General features: G+C 43.0%; 2 protein-coding genes, 1 long non-coding RNA gene and 1 pseudogene across 3 annotated transcripts; 3 read left to right on the forward strand and 1 right to left on the reverse strand.

The window, feature by feature from the left end:
- Nucleotides 1–6,491, forward strand: part of LOC113030932 (BUD13 homolog) — a 9,582-nt pseudogene extending 3,091 nt beyond the window's left edge.
- Nucleotides 6,492–7,484: 993 nt separating this feature from the next.
- LOC113031214 (U11/U12 small nuclear ribonucleoprotein 35 kDa protein-like) lies at nt 7,485–9,069 on the forward strand. Its single transcript, XM_026183196.1, has one exon. The coding sequence runs from the start codon at nt 7,580–7,582 to the stop codon at nt 8,282–8,284; it is 705 nt and encodes a 234-aa protein (XP_026038981.1). The 5' UTR covers nt 7,485–7,579; the 3' UTR covers nt 8,285–9,069.
- Nucleotides 9,070–17,096: 8,027 nt separating this feature from the next.
- On the forward strand, nt 17,097–18,080 carry LOC113030996 (uncharacterized). The gene is made up of 3 exons (XR_003273672.1): nt 17,097–17,357; nt 17,431–17,637; nt 17,717–18,080. It is a non-coding gene; the product is annotated as an uncharacterized LOC113030996 (long non-coding RNA).
- Nucleotides 18,081–20,914: 2,834 nt separating this feature from the next.
- LOC113030933 (U11/U12 small nuclear ribonucleoprotein 35 kDa protein-like) lies at nt 20,915–22,032 on the reverse strand. Its single transcript, XM_026182740.1, has 2 exons — nt 21,972–22,032; nt 20,915–21,471 (listed from the first exon to the last, which is right to left on the reverse strand). Exons 1-2 carry the CDS (start codon nt 22,030–22,032, stop codon nt 20,930–20,932), a joined length of 603 nt encoding a protein of 200 aa, XP_026038525.1. The 3' UTR covers nt 20,915–20,929.
- Between the last annotated feature and the right edge of the window lie 65 nt (nt 22,033–22,097).

Below are 22,097 nucleotides of genomic sequence, written 5' to 3' on the forward strand. Positions count from 1 at the left end.
TATTCCTTCAGTAGAACTTTTCCCATCATTATTTAATAATGTAGACATGTTTATTCTCACTTTTCTTGTAGAAAATGTATTATTATAACCTAATGTTATAATGTTGATGCTTTGTCATGGTTAATATTCTTTTTTCCATGTCATCAGGTGCACAGATGTGGGAAAAACTGGGGACTACAGCCACTTGAACCATAACGCTGGCATATCTGGTCAGGCATCTCCCAGCCGGTGGTGAGCCCAGGCACCATCGCCACCATGCCTCACAACAGTGTTGGCTTCATAGGTCCCCAGCTGCCACCACACATGAACAAGGTACTTCCTCACCTGAGGGTACTGATAATGTTGTTGTTTTTGTTAAACCCAGTGTTTCATGCAAAACACATTTGTACCTTTCAATTGTGTCTGTTTGAAAAGAATGAAATGATATCATATATTCCTTATTGGCCTACATTTGTACAAAATTCCAAATTATATACACAAAGTCATAGAAATCACTGCTCCAATTGGTCATCATGATTTTAATATTCTCTTTTTCCATAACAATGAAATACGCCTTGGACAAATATGACACGTCAATATTTCATTAGTGTTGTCACATCACATCCTGTAAGCATCGTCTGTCTGTGTCCTTTCTCTGGAAATTAATATTTCCAGCCAATATAGGCAATCCATCAACATGGCTGGAGAGTTGGTAGTTATATGCAGTCTGTATAAGTGTGGTTAATCCAATGAAGATTTGTAAGGAGATGGCAGTTACTGTGAATTTACAGCAGTTACACAGTGATTAGTAATAAACAGAGCCAGTGAGAGTGAGTGGATATAAGAAAGTCAGTGACTCAGGTGTGTCGATTGGTTCTGTTTGTGAGACTGGAGGAGACGTAGAAATCTTTTGTTTTAAATCTTAGTTAGGAAGATTCCTGTTTGAAAACAAGCACTTTTTGTGAGAAATACAAGAAGTACATCTGCAGAAAGCACACAGTTACATTCTGTCCATCATGTGGACAAAATCGAAAATGTTGAGCATTGAAAAACTGAGAACGTTGGGCAAGTTCAAAATACGTGTTTGTAAGAACGAAAAACCAAATTGTTCCTAAAATAGTTATGGAAAGTCACTGTTGTATGTCTGTGTTCTACATGTTTATCTGATGGAAAATAAAGGTGCTATTGTTTTATTGCAGTTTCTTGACAATTCTGAGTGGATTTACACAGTATGGGTCAAAATGACCCGCAACAAAATCAATGTCACTTTTTTGTTTTTCAACATAATACAAGGGTTAATTTCCAAAACTTCCATATGATCTTCAATTTGTAGCAGATCCACTATCACACAGCAGCTGGAGCAGTTTCAAATGGAGGTCAGTCCACTGCTGCCACCTGTGGCCAAATACCATAGCCCACTACTAGATTAACTTGCTATGATGACATTGAGTAGAGGCTGAGTGGCTGCACTTACCCCTGGTACATCCAAATCTACCCACAAACATGTTGAAAGATGCAATGGCAGCAATGTGGCTTGTCAACACTGAAAACAATCAGTAAGCAAAGACATCAGGGATCACTTTTTTCTGTTTATTTAACATGCACAACATTTGTAGTCGCCTTCTGCACAGGGGAAGTCCACACACACTGTGTGGTACCACTTTCCACAGAAGGTGCATTCAATCTACAAGACTGAATGAGAAAGTCAGGGTCATTGTCTGACTGTTTATTACTAATCACTGTGTAACTGCTGTACATTCACAGTAACTGCCATCTCCTTACAAATGTTTATTAGATTAACCACACTTATACAGACTGTATATAACAACCAACTCTAAAATGTTTGTTCGCAGAGAAAAGACACAGACTACGGTAACGACATGTGATGTTACAAAACTAGTGAAATATTAGTGTCATTTCATTCATTTCAAAGGTTTATTTGCATGACGCACAAACAGACACAATTGAAAGGTACAAATGTATTGTGCATGAAACGAATTCAGACGTGCTGCAGATGTGTGTCACAAGTTGATCTGGCTGTAGGCTGTGGCACTTGGCCAGTGGTGGCACTGGTTGACTCGAGTCCATGTTAGTGCACACAAAGTAAACTGCTCGCTTTAGTTGTGAAGCAAAAACGCTGAATTCGGAGAAACAAACCGTGTGAGGGGAACGATAACGACAACAAGAGTCTCCCGATCGTTTACTCTTGTTGTCCTGTGAACAACATCGGCATGGTGTTAATTGTTTGCTGTTTTCGCGATCGCGTCGCGCATGAGGATAACCCTAGGTAAACTCGCCACATTTTTAAACATTTTGTTGTTCAACAGCATCAAGACTGACGGAGTGTGTTTGAGATAACCTCACAAGTGTCACAGATGACACATTTGGCGTTTTTTTGCTAGTCTGTAGGTAGCAGCTCCTGAAACGGAAGTCTGCCACACATCTGTTCGACTAACGCCAGTTGATCTAAACGCCAGTAGATCTAAACGCCAGTAGATCTGGAACACCGGCAGCCTCGCCTCTGTCAGTGCGCCTCAGGGCGGCTGTGGCTACAATTTAGCTTGCCATCACCAGTGTGTGTGAATGGGTGGATGACTGAACGTGTAAAGTGCTTTGGGGTCCTTAGGGACTAAGTAAAGCGCTATACAAATACAGGCCATTTACTTAATGCTGAAATCTAATCTATTGTATTAAATGGGTATGCTTGTAGTTTGGGTAATTTTGTTATGTCAACAAGTTCTGTTTTAAAACTTAATCTCTTGTTAACTGTTCAGATTGCTGAGGTGATTGATGATCGACCTGAGGAAGTGAAACAGATGGAAGTTTTTAGGACCAGCAACAGATGGAAAGCAATTGGAGGTAAATAAGAAGTCACAGAAGTAGGGGGGGATTTGTGCAATATTAAGTTAAGACTGTTGTTTACTATAGTTTTACTTCCTCTCCTAAAAGTGGATCAAAATGATGACACAGAGGAAGGAAATGGAAAAGAACATCAAAATACAGAGGCTGGCTCATTAAGCAGAGGTCGACATGACTCACCCGAGTTGTCTTCAAAGAGAAGAGGACAGGATTCTCCTGTCAAAAAGACCCGGCATGACTCTCCAGACATCTCTCCACCAAAGAGAAGTCGGAAGTACTCTCCGGATGTCTCTCCTCCCAGGACAAGACGTCACGACTCTCCAGATGTCTCTCCTCCCAGGAGAAGACGTCATGACTCTCCAGATGTCTCTCCTCCCAGGAGAAGACGTCATGACTCTCCAGATGTCTCTCCTCCCAGGACTAGACCTCACGACTCTCCAGATGTCTCTCCTCCCAGGAGAAGACGTCATGACTCTCCAGATGTCTCTCCTCCCAGGACTAGACCTCATGACTCTCCAGATGTCTCTCCTCCCAAGAGAAGACGCCACGACTCTCCAGATGTCTCTCCTCCCAGGAGAAGACGTCATGACTCTCCAGATGTCTCTCCTCCCAGGACTAGACCTCATGACTCTCCAGATGTCTCTCCTCCCAGGAGAAGACGTCATGACTCTCCAGATGTCTCTCCTCCCAGGACAAGACGTCACGACTCTCCTGATGTCTCTCCTCCCAGGACTAGACCTCACGACTCTCCAGATGTCTCTCCTCCCAAGAGAAGACGCCACGACTCTCCAGATGTCTCTCCTCCCAGGAGAAGACGTCATGACTCTCCAGATGTCTCTCCTCCCAGGACAAGACGTCACGACTCTCCTGATGTCTCTCCTCCCAGGACTAGACCTCATGACTCTCCAGATGTCTCTCCTCCCAAGAGAAGACGTCATGACTCTCCAGATGTCTCTCCTCCCAAGAGAAGACGTCACGACTCTCCTGATGTCTCTCCTCCCAGGACTAGACCTCATGACTCTCCAGATGTCTCTCCTCCCAGGAGAAGACGTCACGACTCTCCTGATGTCTCTCCTCACAGGACTAGACCTCACGACTCTCCAGATGTCTCTCCTCCCAGGAGAAGACGTCACGACTCTCCTGATGTCTCTCCTCACAGGACTAGACCTCACGACTCTCCAGATGTCTCTCCTCCCAGGAGAAGAAGTCATGACTCTCCAGATCTCTCTCCTCCCAGGACTAGACATCACAACTCTCCAGATGTCTCTCCTCCCAAGAGAAGACGTCACGACTCTCCTGATGTCTCTCCTCCCAGGAGAAGACGTCACGACTCTCCTGATGTCTCTCCTCCCAGGAGAAGACGTCATGACTCTCCAGATGTCTCTCCTCCCAAGAGAAGACGTCACGACTCTCCAGATGTCTCTCCTCCCAGGAGAAGACGCCATGACTCCCCAGACTTGTCACCACCAAGACAGTGTTCAGGAAAGTCAGAAAAAATGCAAAGTAAAGGTCAGTGATCCATTTAAATTGTAAAGTGGAATCTGGTGTGGCATATGAATAAAAGTAAAAAGCAGAGACCCATTTAAGATGAGTTTTGAATTGAAATTTATTTTAAAGACATAGCTTGATCTAATACTAAATCTTTAATTTTTTTCAAAAGGCATTACAAAATGAAAATTAACAAATTAACTGTGTCTTTGTCAGATTCAGCCTCCAACAAAAGCAAGCTCAGCTCATCCTTGTTAAGTAAAAAACGACTCACCGGATCCTCATCGGTCAGCGGTGGCTAAGAAGGGTCAGAATAGACATGATTCAGACTCGGATCCGTCTCCCCCGAGGAAAAGGCCCCTGAAGGGAACGCCTCAGACTCCGACCAATCTCCCCCAAGGAGGCCCTCAAAAACTAAACGGGGCTCAGACTCTGACCAGTCTCCACCCAGGGGGCAGCCACCGAGTGGAAGGGACTCGGATGGAGATTTGTCACCACCTCGTAGGCCAGGCCAGTCACAGGTAAGCAGACTGTGTTGGAACAAAGATTAATGTCAAATCTGATTTCACTCAAATGTTATATTTTTCAATTGTCTTTTTTTTTTTATAACCAGGGCCAAAGGATGCTATCTGGTGGAAAGGCAGGCCTGGTTTCTGTGGACATTCTAAGGAAAGAGCAAAAGGAGAACAGACGCAGAGAAAAAACACAATCAGCCACTTGAAGGTTTCATCAACTTTTCTCTCTTAAGATTTTTTTACACCCATTGATTGAAGAGCTTCATACAGCTTTGCATCTCATTTCAGCTTATCATCTATATTGTCGTATTTTATTTTAGTCCTAAAATTAAATAATGAAGTTTCTACATACTTACCCATTCATCCCCTTTGACCAGATGAATCGCGTAAGGCTCAGGCGATTTTCAGAGACAAAAGTGGCAAAAGCAGGGATCTGAATTCAGAGAGAAATGAACAGAAAAAGAAAGCTGGTGAAAAAGCGGCAAGAGACGAGAAATACGCTCAGTGGGGAAACGGTAAATGTGCATGATCATTTCAAATATCACAGTTTATGTGATTATATCCACATAAAAAATTATAAAAGTGGTTCAATGGTTTATGTTAAAATGTATGTATAGGTTGGCACAGATCCAGATGCATCACCAGAAACTTAAGGAAGCGCTGCGCGAAGCCCTTAAGCCACTTGAGGATCTTGACCGCATGTTGAGAGAACAGGAAAGAGAAGGCGATCCTATGGCTGCAATGCGCAGGCGTAAAAGGACCGTGGCACAAAAACACAAGATGTTTAACATTACATATGTTTTATTTATTTATGACTTTATTTTATTTCACCAGGTCAATCCTTGTAAGAAGCTTTTAAATAGCAGCAGTTTTGCTTTTGCTACTGTTTGTATTTTTATTTATTTGTATGTTTGTTTTGATTTTTTGTAGAGAAACCTCGATATAAAGGCCCTGCTCCACCTCCAAACCGGTTCAATATTCCACCGGGGTACCGCTGGGACGGAGTTGACAGGTAGAGTTTGTGCATCGGTGACAGAGGAAAACTGTTGAGGACAGAACTGTAGTTTAATATTGAATGTTTTTAATACACACATCAGTTTGTCATTTTGCACATTAATGGTAAAGAAATTGTGATCATTTTTTTCCACGTCTATATTAAATTTGCGCCTAATTGAATGGATTGTCTTTGGCCTTTTAGCTTGTCGTATCATAATTAATAGGGTTATTTTATTTGTGTCTTGCAGGTCAAATGGTTTTGAACAGAAACGCTACCAGAGGATGGCAGATAAAAAGGCTGTGCAGGAAGCGGCCTATAAATGGAGTGTGGAGGATATGTAAAGGCTTTCAGAAAATGATGAATCTGGAGCAGAGCTAAAGAGCACACCTTCTCAACCTTTATGTATAATTGTTATGCTGTTAGAACAACAAGACTAGATGCATCTACGCAGCAAAAGTTCTTTTTTAAATAAACTACATAGAAGAATTTGTTTCACCTTTCCAAACCCTTTTGATACTGTACCATGTGTATCAGATGGAACTGTACAGAAAAATGAAGTGAAGCATGTTCACAATTTTTGTAAGAAGTTATTCACCGTGGAGCAGAAGCTGTTGTGGTTTCAGTGTTTTATTAAAGAATGTTTTTGTAATGCATTGTCCCAAGAGTGTTCAGGCACCTGTAACTTGGATAGCATTTTGACATTCAGTCTTTTTAGATAATTTTATACACTTACCACCCATTTTATTAGGCAACAGTAACTCAAATAACCGCTTGTTACAACCAACATATTTTGGTCCTGGACATAGAAATAGAGACATGTCCCTCATGACTCCAAAATGAAACGTAGTGCACAGCAACCAAATGCTGAAAGAGAGTGTCCACAGCTGACTGTCGATGGTATGGTATAGCTGTGAGGCGTTTGTGTACAAGATAAATGCACATTGAGAGTTCTGTGGTGTAGCTAAAAAGACTGACCTACAGAGATGTGAAAAAAGCGGCATTCAAATAAGCCATTCCTTGCCATATTAATCAGGGAGTACATACACTGACAGGGATGCTGTGACTCTCACAGTGAGGGAATCAGGTTGGGCTCTAATATTTTTTCTAGCAATGTCCGATTCAGTCTAACATCTGTAAAAGTTTTAAGGCACTTTCCACCAGCACTGTCAAAAAGAATTATGGAAGAATGATTTGTAGAATCAAGGAATCGGTGTCCTGGTTGCACATGCTAGACCAATGGCTTAATAACACAACAATGCTATTGCCTTTAATCTGTCACTATCTATGCTATTGATTATGGTGTAATTATATAAAAAAAAAATTTTTAAAGTGACAGTATTGTGCAATGAATAAAAAGTTTTATTTATAAACTTTTATTTTTATAAAAAGTATTATTTATTATTAATAATAATTAACCTTACTTCATACTTGCAAATTTGTCGACTGATGCTATAATTAATCTACGTTATCTATTTTTAATTTAAGTTTTAAGTTGGTCTAAGTATCTTAGCACAGCGGAACTCTAGTATCCTTAGTCGGGCGAGTAGGGGGACTTTAAAATGTGACACACTGGACCCCGTTTCATTACGGAATGTTTTTGTTGATGCACTTGGAAGAGTGAATAGATTCAGCGGTACTGGGTGTGGTTTAACGCGTAATTGGCGACTAATGCAGAGAAATATTAGCCCTGAAAACTGTTTGTAAAGCCCGCCAGTCTCCTGTGCCATCGTTCTAGTTTAAAATGGCTGACTGGAGTCCGATAGCGAAGGTGTACGACCCGCTGAAAGCTGGTAGCATCGACGGCACAGACGTGGAACCCCATGATCGAGCGGTCTGGAGGGCCATGGGTGCCCGGTACAAGCCCAACAAAGGCGTCGTTGGAGACCCACTGCTCACGCTTTTTGTGTCCCGCTTGAACCCACAGACCACCGAAGATAAACTACACAAAGTGTTCTCTAAGTACGGAGACATCCAGCGGCTCCGGCTGGTCCGGGACATTGTCACGGGTTTCTCCAAAGGATATGCCTTCATTGAGTACAAAGAGGAGCGATCTGTGGTCCGGGCCCGCCGGGACGCCAACAAGCTGGTGGTCGACCAGCATGAAGTGTTCGTGGATTTTGAGCAAGAGAGGACTCTTAAAGGATGGGTGCCGCGGCGGCTCGGCGGCGGGCTTGGAGGGAAAAAGGAATCCGGACAGCTGCGGTTCGGCGGCAGGGACAGGCCTTTCCGTAAACCCATCAATCTCGGGGTAGACCCGGTGCAGGAACGAGGTGGTGGTGGTGGAGGGAGGGAGTGGGACAGACCAAGCGGGAGAGCCAGAGATGATCGGGACCGACACAGAACAGCAGAGTGGGGCAACAGAGGAAGGAGAGATGACCGGGACAGAGGCCGAGAGTGGGATGACCGCAGGCACGGAGACAGGAGCAGGCACCGGGACCGGAGATGAAGCATGTGGCTGCACTTCAGCACTTCAGCTTTCAAAGGAGGACAGTGAATGAGTGTGTGACTTGGATAACTGTTTGTGTGAAAGGTTACTTTTTTGTATGCTGATATTCTTCAGATTGTACTGTATGGTAATCAGGACTCTGCCTGTGGCTGTCATATTCAGTTCTTCTCAGGGAAGTCTCAGGAATGACAAAGTAGGGTTGTTGTGTTTTGTTGGGTTTTTTTTTTTTTTACAAGTCTTTATTCTAGCGAAAAAATTACAATACGGGTGGTGTCCAGCCAAATGAGACTTACATCCATCATGTCAAACATGAGCGCCAGCAGCCAGAATCACTGCTTAAGAGTCCAATTGGATTGCTTTGGGAAATCGGAACTGTACTTTTATACAGTTATCATAAATATTATTACCCCACATATACAATTCAAATTTTATTTCTTGCAATTTAAGTACCAACAGACTTTTTTCCCCATTTACTACAGAATGTTGTTTATCATTTAGATAAACTGAGACAAACAAAACTGCATTTCTTTTTCTGATATTAAGATATTCCAGGGATTAAATGCATAGTTAAACTTCTTTTCACTGACAGAAAGGGAAGTTTCGCTGGTCCGGCCCACTCAAGGTCAAAGGCTATATGTGACTCACAATGTAAAATGAGTTTGCAGTTTTGTTTTGTTTTTAAAAAAGCATAAGTTTAAGAGCACATTGTCAGCCCCATTTCTTTTTAAAAATGTAAATCAGATTATATCATAAACAATAAAATTCGTCATTGTTTTGAAATCTAAGGTGTTACTGTTTGTCAAAGTGTTGCAACATGTTTAAGATTTCCCAAGTTGGGTAGTTTTCCAGTGTAGCCTCATGTGACCCCTGTTTTCAGAGTTGGTAATGATGTGTTGTGCAAGATTTATACTTGAGGGAAGAAAACTCAGTATTCAAACACATTTACTCCTTTTTCCATATACATGCAACTCAGGAATTTGAATCAAATGCTTACTCAGCTCTTACTCAGCCATCTGATCCTCGGTCCTGCCCAGTGAGGTCAATCAGCTTTCGGTTATGGGTCACTGGGTGGATTCTTAAACTGTGCACAAGTATTTCTGAAGTCATCAATATGAAAGATGACGGGAAATGAATCTCTTATTTCATTAAAAGGTAATTCTCTAATGTACCAGAAAAAAACAAGAGGCAGAACTGACTTTTATTTCCAAGTATGTTCTGAGTAGTAAGCTGTCAATTGTAGTGTTATTTATACGAAGAGACAATGAAGTTAGTGCAAACACATATACGTCAAACACACTGAAAACTGAGGCTTTTTTCCACTGGTTTGTGTTTATTACTGTATGATTATTGGGAATACATGCTGGGACAAGACAAATTTCAAGCATTTGTTAAATATGACTTTGACATTTAATATTAATCATGCATGTATGCAAACATGCAAGATGATTTCCACTGCCGCTTAGAAGTCATGCTTAGCTGGTCTTTGCCTTCCACCGTACCCGACATTCACGATGGGCCAGCCTGGGTAAGTCTCTCTTTGGACCGTGCTGAAGTTGATCCTGTGAATCAGAAGAATCAGAGCACGCAGACACAGAGTAGCTGCTCCCTACATGAAGGACACTGTGATGATGATAAACCTGCTCTCACCTGAACGCAGGGTTAATGCCAATGTTGTCAGGCTGCGGGAAAGCAGGTGTCCGCCTCCTGTGGCAGGAGGATGGGGGAGGGAAGTCTTTCTGATACTGAGACTGCATCTGGGCTGTTTCCTGTTCGTTTTTTGCTGCTGCTGACATGTGATCACGGTTGCCTTCTTGCTCATTCCCTCTCACTTCTCTGTCCTCGCGTCTGTTTCCTCTTCCTGTTTATCATGAGGATGCAGGAGGAGAATGGTGAGATTCCTGTTGTGTGTTACAGCCTGCTGAAGGGTAATCAGAACTTTGCTAAAGGCAGAATTTCATCAACAGTAATCACACTTTCCATAAATAAACTTTCTTACTTTCTTGATCATACTACATGTATTACACTATTTGCTTTTTTCATTTTAATCTTGAGAGAATAATACTTTATACATAAATGAGATGAAATGTTCTTATGAATATAAATCATTTGCTTTGGATGTCGCAGAGCTGTGTGAAGGACACGGGAACACATACACAAATAATTACTGCTGAGGGCAATCCAATCCTGTGTCTGTGAGTAAGAGTGGCAGGAATTTCACTGCACAGCAGAGAAAACAATATCACTCCTCCAGATGCTCTGTGTCTATAACAGCATTTTCACATTTAACCTTATATGGTCTTTCTTATGTTCTATTTGAGGTATTAAATACTTTATTACAGTGTTTTTCAGTTTAATGGCAGTGTAGGGTTTTTTTTTAATCTAAGCTTTAATCACAAAATCACCTTTATAATCTCTACCATCTCTGCCTTCTCACTCATAGCACACTGCCCAAACCATTTCCAAGACACACACATGCACTGAACAGAAAGCCACAGCCTTGCGTGCCATCATAAATGAGTCTTATCTTTATACAGACATGATGAGTTTACTCTCTAGGGTGAGCCAAGTCTGTTGACCTTTGCCTGGATCTTGGTCTGGGATAGGCCTGAAGCAGAAAGCCTCACGTGATGTGGTCTCCATCTTAGCAGGTGTGTCCGGGTAGAGGAGGAATCCTAAAAAGGGTGAAACGTAGACTGTTGACTCTTGTTCCCCTTTTTTAACCCACTACTTTGGAGTGATTCCAGTTAAATCAAATCAAATCAAATCAAATCACTTTTATTGTCACATCACATGTGCAGGTACATTGGTACAGCACATGTGAGTGAAATTCTTGTGTGCGAGCTTCACAAGCAACAGAGTTGTGCAAAATACAATAATGTAAACAAGCAAAACACAAGAATGGCTACATCTGAAACTAATAAATATATGTACAATATATAATAGTATATGCATTTCTGGATGTGTATACTAAATATTTTCCTACGTGTGTGTGTGTGTGTGTGTGTGTGTGTGTGTGTGTGTGTGTGTGTGTGTGTGTGTGTGTGTGTACACATATTTTACAAGTTTCACAGTTTCTGAAATCTTTCCAGTTAGGTCTCTTTTTCACAGCTTGTTTACTTTGCATATAAATTCTATAAAATATGCTTAATGGCAGTGACAATTAATCATTCACACAGACCTGATTTTTGTGACAACAAAACAAAGTTTTATTTCTGTCTGTTTATTTAGTGATGTGCACCGAGATTAAAGCGAGATCAGAAATAATGACGGTAATTTTGAATCCTTTTGTTATTTCTTGACTAGGACATTGTTTCTATTTCTGTTTTACTCTTTTCAGTGTTTGAACTTTCTTTCTTTTTTTCCTTTGCCACTGAGCTTTTTTTACAAACACTAATTTAGATGATTAAAGCTGACAGTGGAGGATTTGAGAGCATAAGTAACTTTATCTGTTGCTGGTATGAAGGAGCAGCAGGACTTTACCTGCCACTGTTGGTGGTTCGCCCCTGTAGGGTCTACTGCGCAGAAAGAATTCGTGGTGGCGACGTGGTTGCTGCAGGCTGGCATTTTCAAAGAACATTTTGTCTGCTGGTTCCTGGATCACTGGCATCACCCGATGTTCTAAATCTTTGGTGTCTGCTCCTAAAAAAGTTTTAGAAAAGATGCATTAAAAAGTAAGACAAAAAAACTATCAGAATTTAATTAAAAAAAAACTACCAAATCCAAGAATAATAACTATGAAATTTAAAATGGAGGGCATTGTGACTGTAATGCTTACCTTCCTTTAAAAAACACATAAGCTTTCTGCCGTGTTACCCTCTACTTCCTATATTTCTCTGCACTGTGAGTGTTTGTGTGCCCGCTTATACAAAGAGCTTCTTAAAGCTTGTTTACTGCAGTAGTCATGGTGTTCTGTTGTTCACCGGTGGCTGGCAGATAGAGCAGTAACCAGCTGGGACAATAAAGCAGATGAAGTACCAGAATCCTGAAACTTTGGTCCGTGAGTTCAGTCAGACAGGTTTAAAAGGGAATATGCTCCAAAATGAGAATTTTTATAAGTAATATTATTAAAATAAAGGCTGGATGACCATTTTTTAAAAACTGATTCAACTAGGTAATAAGTAAACTAGAAAGTTGGCCAGAGACTCCATTCTCCACTAAAGCCAACGATCTGTTTTTGAATTTAAAATAAAAGTGATCTGGATTCGCTTCACCTGTCCACCAAGCTTGACTTGGTAGTTTGTCTTGCTGACAGACAGGCATAAAATATCACCACCCGTAAGCTAGAAGTGCCGAGCTAAGCCTTGTTTCCAAAGTTAATGCGTTTAAATGTCTTGCAAGGGTGGCTGCACAGTACCAAGTGTGATGATGGCAAAATAAATTTGACCACAGCAGTGTTAAGTGACACACCAAGCCAAGAAAGGAATGGGAAAAAAGAAGGGGGGAAGAGAAAATGACAAGTTTCCCATTCAGTAGTTACCCTGGGGCATTTGGCTAGAACTCAGCAATGTTCCCTGCGTCTTTGACATGAATCCAGCATTACTTTTTTCACATTAGAGGGCTTGTTTGAGCCTGCACTTTTCAGCAGGTAGTCTTATATTTATGGAAAAACTCTTAAGTGATGCAATCCTTTTTAAGGTATTTTTTGTTTATTGTAAATTCCTCACAAGCTTGCAAATCACTTACTATAATATATGACAACAATAATCTGAGGTGTTGGCGGAAGATGTCATTTTAAACCCTATTTGTCTGAGACTTTTACCACTATGTTGTGCATTTTCAGTATGTGAGTGTTATTTTTTTTTATCCTTTTTATCCAATTTCCCCCAATTTTTATCCGTTGTTCTCCTAACCCACATACTGAGTATGTCTCGGTACAAGGTCTACCGAACCTCTGAATCTCGTGGTGCTTCTTTTTGTTTTTCGAATGTTTTTTTTTTTTTAAAGGGAGAGAGCGGCATGACAAAACTAATTTCAAAAAACAAAAACCCTCTGCATCTGGTGAAGAAAGTTAAAATTACAGAGTGAATCTTAGGCTTCACAAATGGGAACGAAGATGAAAATGAAAGCTGGGAAATGTTCTCAAGTCTTTCCAGGGTTAACATGGAGGTATCAGTCAGCAAAGCTCTGTTCCCACCACTGCACTCATCACCCCCCACACCACCCTCCCTCCCTCCCCTTGCACAAATAACTCCATTAGTTTCACGGCTCCCAGTGGGATCAAAGAAAGAAATACAGTAAAACATTGCATCGTTTTTTTCAAAAATGAAAGAAAGTTCAAACACTGAAAAGAGTAAAACAGAAATAGAAACAATGTCCTAGTCAAGAAATAACAAAAGGATTCAAAATTACCGTCATTATTTCTGATCTCGCTTTAATCTCGGTGCACATCACTAAATAAACAGACAGAAATAAAACTTTGTTTTGTTGTCACAAAAATCAGGTCTGTGTGAATGATTAATTGTCACTGCCATTACGCATATTTTATAGAATTTATATGCAAAGTAAACAAGCTGTGAAAAAGAGACCTAACTGGAAAGATTTCAGAAACTGTGAACAGCGTTGGGCTACATGTTCTGTGCTAACTGGAATCACTCCAAAGTAGTGGGTTTAAAAAAGGGGAACAAGAGTCAACAGTCTACATTTCACCCTTTTTAGGATTCCTCCTCTACCCGGACACACCTGCTAAGATGGAGACCACATCACGTGAGGCTTTCTGCTTCAGGCCTATCCCAGACCAAGATCCAGGCAAAGGTCAACAGACTTGGCTCACCCTAGAGAGTAAACTCATCATGTCTGTATAAAGATAAGACTCATTTATGATGGCACAGTGCACGCAAGGCTGTGGCTTTCTGTTCAGTGCATGTGTGTGTCTTGGAAATGGTTTGGGCAGTGTGCTATGAGTGAGAAGGCAGAGATGGTAGAGATTATAAAGGTGATTTTGTGATTAAAGCTTAGATTTAAAAAAAAACCCTACACTGCCATTAAACTGAAAAACACTGTAATAAAGTATTTAATACCTCAAATAGAACATAAGAAAGACCATATAAGGTTAAATGTGAAAATGCTGTTATAGACACAGAGCATCTGGAGGAGTAATATTGTTTTCTCTGCTGTGCAGTGAAATTCCTGCCACTCTTACTCACAGACACAGGATTGGATTGCCCTCAGCAGTAATTATTTGTGTATGTGTTCCCGTGTCCTTCACACAGCTCTGCGACATCCAAAGCAAATGATTTATATTCATAAGAACATTTCATCTCATTTATAACGGAACAACCAGTTAAGAGCTTGGGGAAACTCTTTGACTCCAGCCTGAAAGACTCTACTGCTATTCAGAAGGCAAATGAGGAGCTGGGAGCGTGGCTTATTAAGGTGGATAAGTCCGGCCTGCCTGGAAGATTTAAAGCCTGGATCTACCAGCATTCAATCCTGCCCCGAATCCTGTGGCCCTTGCTTGTCTATACAGTTCCAATAACTACTGTGGAATCCCTTGAAAGAAAGATCAGTGGCTTTCTTCGTAAGTGGCTGGGACTTCCCCGCAGTCTCACCAGCGCTGCCTTGTATGGGACAAGCAACAGCGTGCAGTTACCCTTCAGTGGTCTCACAGAAGAGTTCAAGGTGGCTCGCACACGAGAAGCCCTACAGTACAGAGATTCTAAAGACTGCAAGGTGGCATTAGCAGGTATTGAGGTAAGGACAGGAAGAAAGTGGAAGGCTGAGAAGGCAGTTGAGGTGGCGGAGTCACGCCTAAGGCAGAAAACACTGATGGGGGTCTTAGCAACAGGGGGAGCAGGCTTGGGGTATGTCCCAAAGGCCCAGGTCAGCAGGGCACAGGGAAAGGAGAGACGCCAGCTACTCCAGGAAGAGGTCCGAGCAGGTGTGGAGGAGGAGCGAGTAAGTAGAGCTGTAGGCCTTAAGCGGCAGGGAGCATGGACAAGGTGGGAGAGCACCTTGCAGCGCAAGGTCACCTGGGCAAACATCATGCAGGCAGACTTCCACCGGATCCGATTCCTAGTGCAGGCAGTATACGACACTCTGCCAAGCCCAGCAAACCTCCATCTGTGGGGAAAGAGCGAGACACCTGCCTGTCCCCTGTGCTCTGGAAGAGGGACCCTAGAACACCTCCTTAGCAGCTGCCCAAGGGCCCTGGCCGATGGTCGGTATCGTTGGCGGCACGACCAGGTGCTCAGAGTAGTTGCTGAAAAGATTGCCTCAGCAATCAGCACCAGCAAGCATCATCATGCTCCGAGGAAGGCAATCTCTTTTATTAAGGCTGGAGAGAAACCCCAGGTGCGCCCACATTTGACAACTGGCCTCCTCAACACAGCCTCTGATTGGCAGCTACAGGCTGACCTGGGTAAACAACTAAAGTTCCCTCAGAACATTGCAAAAACATCACTCCGGCCAGACATGATAATTATTTCTGAGGCCTCAAAACAGCTGATCATGCTGGAACTCACAGTGCCCTGGGAAGAGCGGATTGAGGAGGCCAATGAAAGGAAACGAGGAAAGTACCAGGAACTAGTGCAGGAGTGCAGGGGAAGGGGCTGGAAGACTTTCTATGGGCTCATAGAAGTGGGTTGTAGGGGCTTTGCAGGACGATCACTCTGCAAAGCCCTAGGGCGGCTGGGCGTGGCTGGGGCAGCCAAGAAGAGGGCCATCCAGGCTGTGAGTGAAGCGGCAGAGAAAGCCACAAGGTGGCTGTGGATCAAGAGGGCTGATCCGTGGGTAGCTACTGGTACGCAAGTCGGGGCTTGATCACCCCCGGCTGGGTCGCCTGGGCGAGGGTGTATGATGTTGTGAGACCCGAAACACCTGATGACCCTAGGATACATCACTGAAGATGCGTACCAGTGCATCCAGGAGATGTGTCTTTATAGAACATTTCATCTCATTTATGTATAAAGTATTATTCTCTCAAGATTAAAATGAAAAAAGCAAATAGTGTAATACATGTAGTATGATCAAGAAAGTAAGAAAGTTTATTTATGGAAAGTGTGATTACTGTTGATGAAATTCTGCCTTTAGCAAAGTTCTGATTACCCTTCAGCAGGCTGTAACACACAACAGGAATCTCACCATTCTCCTCCTGCATCCTCATGATAAACAGGAAGAGGAAACAGACGCGAGGACAGAGAAGTGAGAGGGAATGAGCAAGAAGGCAACCGTGATCACATGTCAGCAGCAGCAAAAAACGAACAGGAAACAGCCCAGATGCAGTCTCAGTATCAGAAAGACTTCCCTCCCCCATCCTCCTGCCACAGGAGGCGGACACCTGCTTTCCCGCAGCCTGACAACATTGGCATTAACCCTGCGTTCAGGTGAGAGCAGGTTTATCATCATCACAGTGTCCTTCATGTAGGGAGCAGCTACTCTGTGTCTGCGTGCTCTGATTCTTCTGATTCACAGGATCAACTTCAGCACGGTCCAAAGAGAGACTTACCCAGGCTGGCCCATCGTGAATGTCGGGTACGGTGGAAGGCAAAGACCAGCTAAGCATGACTTCTAAGTGGCAGTGGAAATCATCTTGCATGTTTGCATACATGCATGATTAATATTAAATGTCAAAGTCATATTTAACAAATGCTTGAAATTTGTCTTGTCCCAGCATGTATTCCCAATAATCATACAGTAATAAACACAAACCAGTGGAAAAAAGCCTCAGTTTTCAGTGTGTTTGACGTATATGTGTTTGCACTAACTTCATTGTCTCTTCGTATAAATAACACTACAATTGACAGCTTACTACTCAGAACATACTTGGAAATAAAAGTTGGTTCTACCTCTTGTTTTTTTCTGGTACATTAGAGAATTACCTTTTAATGAAATAAGAGATTCATTTCCCGTCATCTTTCATATTGATGACTTCAGAAATACTTGTGCACAGTTTAAGTGTCATGGTCTACGGCGGGTGGCTGGAGTTTCCATTAGGCTCCTGAACTGACCTGGGATCCGCCCCTGGGCAGGGCCAACTCCAGCTCCTGCACACCTGGAGCCTATTGCAGGCTATCAAGCCAGAGGGATTTAAACCACACATCGATGTTCACTCACTGCCAGTTCGTCATCAACCCATGTTGGTAACAGGTCTTGTGTCTCAAGTTCTTGCTGTGATTCATCTTACTAACTAAGACTCTTTTGTGCTACAGTCGCTGTACCCACCCTGGCTCACTCCACCTCCGGACTCGGAATATCTAGTGATCATTTTGGAAATCCCTCTGTGCCTCACCTGCCTGCCCTCCTGCCATCACACTCCATCTGGAGCCCCGGATCTCAGGTCAGCCTTTCCACGCCACTCAGCCTCCCCTGGATCTTCATCACCCCCCTCTCAAACACTCCAGGTCCCTAACTGCAAAGTAAGAATTGCTGCTCTTATTCTGGCCACTTCTGAGCTGCCTTCACTACCTGCTTAACTTCTATATCCTCTCCCCTCAGTGTGACTGTTCCCCACTCAGCTCCGTTCCACTTCCCAGGCCTCGTTCCCTCGCCCTAGCCACGTTCCCCTTGGCACGCCACACCAAGGCTCCACGTCTCGTCATTTTCTGTCTTTGCCACGTTTCCCTTTGTTTTGTTCCCCTTGCACTTAACCGTAATAAACTATTAAATCATCTACCGTCTCCGCTCTGGGTTCCTGCACCTGGGTCCTATTCAGTACCGGCCATCCGTCGCCGTGACATTAAGAATCCACCCAGTGACCCATAACCGAAAGCTGATTGACCTCACTGGGCAGGACCGAGGATCAGATGGCTGAGTAAGAGCTGAGTAGCTGGTCAGGGACTTCATCTGCTCTGCACTACCCGACTCACTGGACCCTCTACAGTTTGCATACCGCCACAACAGGTCCACTGATGATGCCATAGCCCTGACACTACACACTGCCCTGTCACACCTGGAGAAGAGAGACACGTATGTGAGGATGCTGTTTGTAGATTACAGCTCAGCATTCAATACCATCGTTCCCTCGAAGCTGGACAGGAAACTGCAGGATCTAGGACTGAGCAGCTCCCTCTGCAGCTGGATCCTTAGCTTCCTGTCTGACAGACAGGGGTGTGTACTGAGCCCTCTCCTGTACTCACTCTACACCTACGACTGCACAGCCACTAACAGCTCCAACATCATTGTGAAGTTTGCGGACGACACTACAGTGGTGGGTCTTATCACCAACGGTGATGAGACGGCTTACAGGGAGGAGGTCAGCGCCCTGACCCACTGGTGTCAAGACAACCATCTCACCCTCAACGTCGCAAAGACAAAGGAGTTGATAGTGGACTTCCGGAGGTGCAGAGAAGTACACACCCCCATCACCATCAACGGCGCTGCTGTGGAGAGAGTGAGCAGCTTCCGGTTCCTTGGAGTACATCTGGCTGAGGATCTTACGTGGTCAGTACACACAAACAAAACAGTGAAGAAGGCGCAGCAGCGCCTCTTCTTTCTCAGGAGACTGAAAAGATTCGGCATGAGCCCCCGCATCCTCAGGACCTTCTATCACTGTGCCATTGAGAGCATCCTCACTGGATGCATCACCACCTGGTATGGCAACAGCACCGCCTACAACTGCAAAGCTCTCCAGCGAGTAGTGCGGTGCTCTGAACGGATAATTGGAGGTGAGCTTCCCTCCCTCCAAGACATCTACAGGAAGCGCTGCCTGAGGAAAGCGGGGAGGATCATCAAGGACTCCAGTCACCCCAGCCATAAACTGTTCAGACTACTTCCATCAGGAAGGAGGTTCTGCAGCATCCGGTCCCGTACCAGCAGACTGAGAGACAGCTTCTTCCACCAGGCCATCAGACTGCTGAACACGTCATAGACACCTCAGCTTCACTACTGGAACTTCAACATTATGCACTCCACACTGTATATAAATGCCACTTGTTTTGCACATATTCAACTCTGTATATTTTATATATTTTATTATTATTATTATTATTATTATTATTATTTTATTTTATTTTTTTACTATTTAATTTGTAAAAATGTGTACACACACACACACACACACACACACACACACACACACACACGTAGGAAAATATTTAGTATACACATCCAGAAATGCATACACTATTATATATTGTACATATATTTATTAGTTTCAGGTTGGCCATTCTTGTATTTTGCTCGTTTGTGTTGTTGTGTTTGCACATCTCTGTTGCTTGTGGGGCTCGCACACAAGAATTTCACTCGCATGTGCTGTGCCAGTGTGCCTGCACATGTGATGTGACAATAAAAGTGATTTGATTTGATTTTGATTTGATTTGAGTAAGCATTTGATTCAAATTCCTGAGTTGCATGTATATGGAAAAAGGAGTAAATGTGTTTGAATACTGAGTTTTCTTCCCTCAAGTATAAATCTTGCACAACACATCATTACCAACTCTGAAAACAGGGGTCACATGAGGCTACACTGGAAAACTACCCAACTTGGGAAATCTTAAACATGTTGCAACACTTTGACAAACAGTAACACCTTAGATTTCAAAACAATGACGAATTTTATTGTTTATGATATAATCTGATTTACTTTTTTTTTTTAAAGAAATGGGGCTGACAATGTGCTCTTAAACTTATGCTTTTTTAAAAACAAAACAAAACTGCAAACTCATTTTACATTGTGAGTCACATATAGCCTTTGACCTTGAGTGGGCCGGACCAGCGAAACTTCCCTTTCTGTCAGTGAAAAGAAGTTTAACTATGCATTTAATCCCTGGAATATCTTAATATCAGAAAAAGAAATGCAGTTTTGTTTGTCTCAGTTTATCTACATGATAAACAACATTCTGTAGTAAATGGGGAAAAAAGTCTGTTGGGACTTAAATTGCAAGAAATAAAATTTGAATTGTATATGTGGGGTAATAATATTTATGATAACTGTATAAAAGTACAGTTCCGATTTCCCAAAGCAATCCAATTGGACTCTTAAGCAGTGATTCTGGCTGCTGGCGCTCATGTTTGACATCCGGGATGTAAGCCTCATTTGGCTGGACACCACCCGTATTGTAATTTTTTCGCTAGAATAAAGACTTGTAAAAAAAAAAAAACCCCAACAAAACACAATTTCAATTCAATTCAATTCAATTTTATTTATATAGCGCCAAATCACAACAAAAGTCGCCTCAAGGCGCTTCATAGAGAAAAACCCAACAATCATATGACCCCTATGAGCAAGCACTTTGGCGACAGTGGGAAGGAAAAACTCCCTTTTAACAGGAAGAAACCTCCGGCAGAACCAGGCTCAGGGAGGGGCGGGGCCATCTGCTGCGACCGGTTGGGGTGAGAGAAGGAAGACAGGATAAAGACATGCTGTGGAAGAGAGACAGAGGTTAATAACAGATATGATTCAATGCAGAGAGGTCTATTAATACATAGTGAGTGAGAAAGGTGACTGGAAAGGAAAAACTCAATGCATCACAACAACCCTACTTTGTCATTCCTGAGACTTCCCTGAGAAGAACTGAATATGACAGCCACAGGCAGAGTCCTGATTACCATACAGTACAATCTGAAGAATATCAGCATACAAAAAAGTAACCTTTCACACAAACAGTTATCCAAGTCACACACTCATTCACTGTCCTCCTTTGAAAGCCTTCAGCTGTGCTTTGAACCATCCGTCAGTCTTGCAGTACCGCTGAAGTGCAGCCACATGCTTCATCTCCGGTCCCGGTGCCTGCTCCTGTCTCCGTGCCTGCGGTCATCCCACTCTCGGCCTCTGTCCCGGTCATCTCTCCTTCCTCTGTTGCCCCACTCTGCTGTTCTGTGTCGGTCCCGATCGTCTCTGGCTCTCCCGCTTGGTCTGTCCCACTCCCTCCCTCCACCACCACCACCACCACCTCGTTCCTGCACCGGGTCTACCCCGAGATTGATGGGTTTACGGAAAGGCCTGTCCCTGCCGCCGAACCGCAGCTGTCCGGATTCCTTTTTCCCTCCAAGCCCGCCGCCGAGCCGCCGCGGCACCCATCCTTTAAGAGTCCTCTCTTGCTCAAAATCCACGAACACTTCATGCTGGTCGACCACCAGCTTGTTAGCTGTCCCGACCACAGATCGCTCCTCTTTGTACTCAATGAAGGCATATCTTTTGGAGAAACCCGTGACAATGTCCCGGACCAGCCGGAGCCGCTGGATGTCTCCGTACTTAGAGAACACTTTGTGTAGTTTATATGAAGTAAGGTTTATTATAATAATAAATAATACTTTTTATAAAAATAAAAAGTTTATAAATAAAACTTTTTATTCATTGCACAATACTGTCACTTTTTAAAAAAAAATAATAATTTTATATAATTACACCATAATCAATAGCATAGATAGTGACAGATTAAAGGCAATAGCATTGTTGTGTTATTAAGCCATTGGTCCAGCATGTGCAACCAGGACACCGATTCCTTGATTCTATAAATCATTCTTCCATAATTCTTTTTGACAGTGCTGGTGGAAAGTGCCTTAAAACTTTTACAGATGTTAGACTGAATCGGACATTGCTAGAAAAAATATTAGAGCCCAACCTGATTCCCTCACTGTGAGAGTCACAGCATCCTGTCAGTGTATGTACTCCCTGATTAATATGGCAAGGAATGACTTATTTGAATGCCGCTTTTTTCACATCTCTGTAGGCCAGTCTTTTTTAGCTACACCACAGAACTCTCAAATGTGCATTTATCTTGTACACAAACGCCTCACAGCTATACCATACCATCGACAGTCAGCTGTGGACACTCTCTTTCAGCATTTGGTTGCTGTGCACTACGTTTCATTTGGAGTCATGAGGGACATGTCTCTATTTCTATGTCCAGGACCAAAATATGTTGGTTGTAACAAG

The sequence above is a fragment of the Astatotilapia calliptera genome, chromosome 10, assembly GCF_900246225.1.
Source record: "Astatotilapia calliptera chromosome 10, fAstCal1.2, whole genome shotgun sequence".
Classification (NCBI taxonomy): domain Eukaryota; kingdom Metazoa; phylum Chordata; class Actinopteri; order Cichliformes; family Cichlidae; genus Astatotilapia; species Astatotilapia calliptera.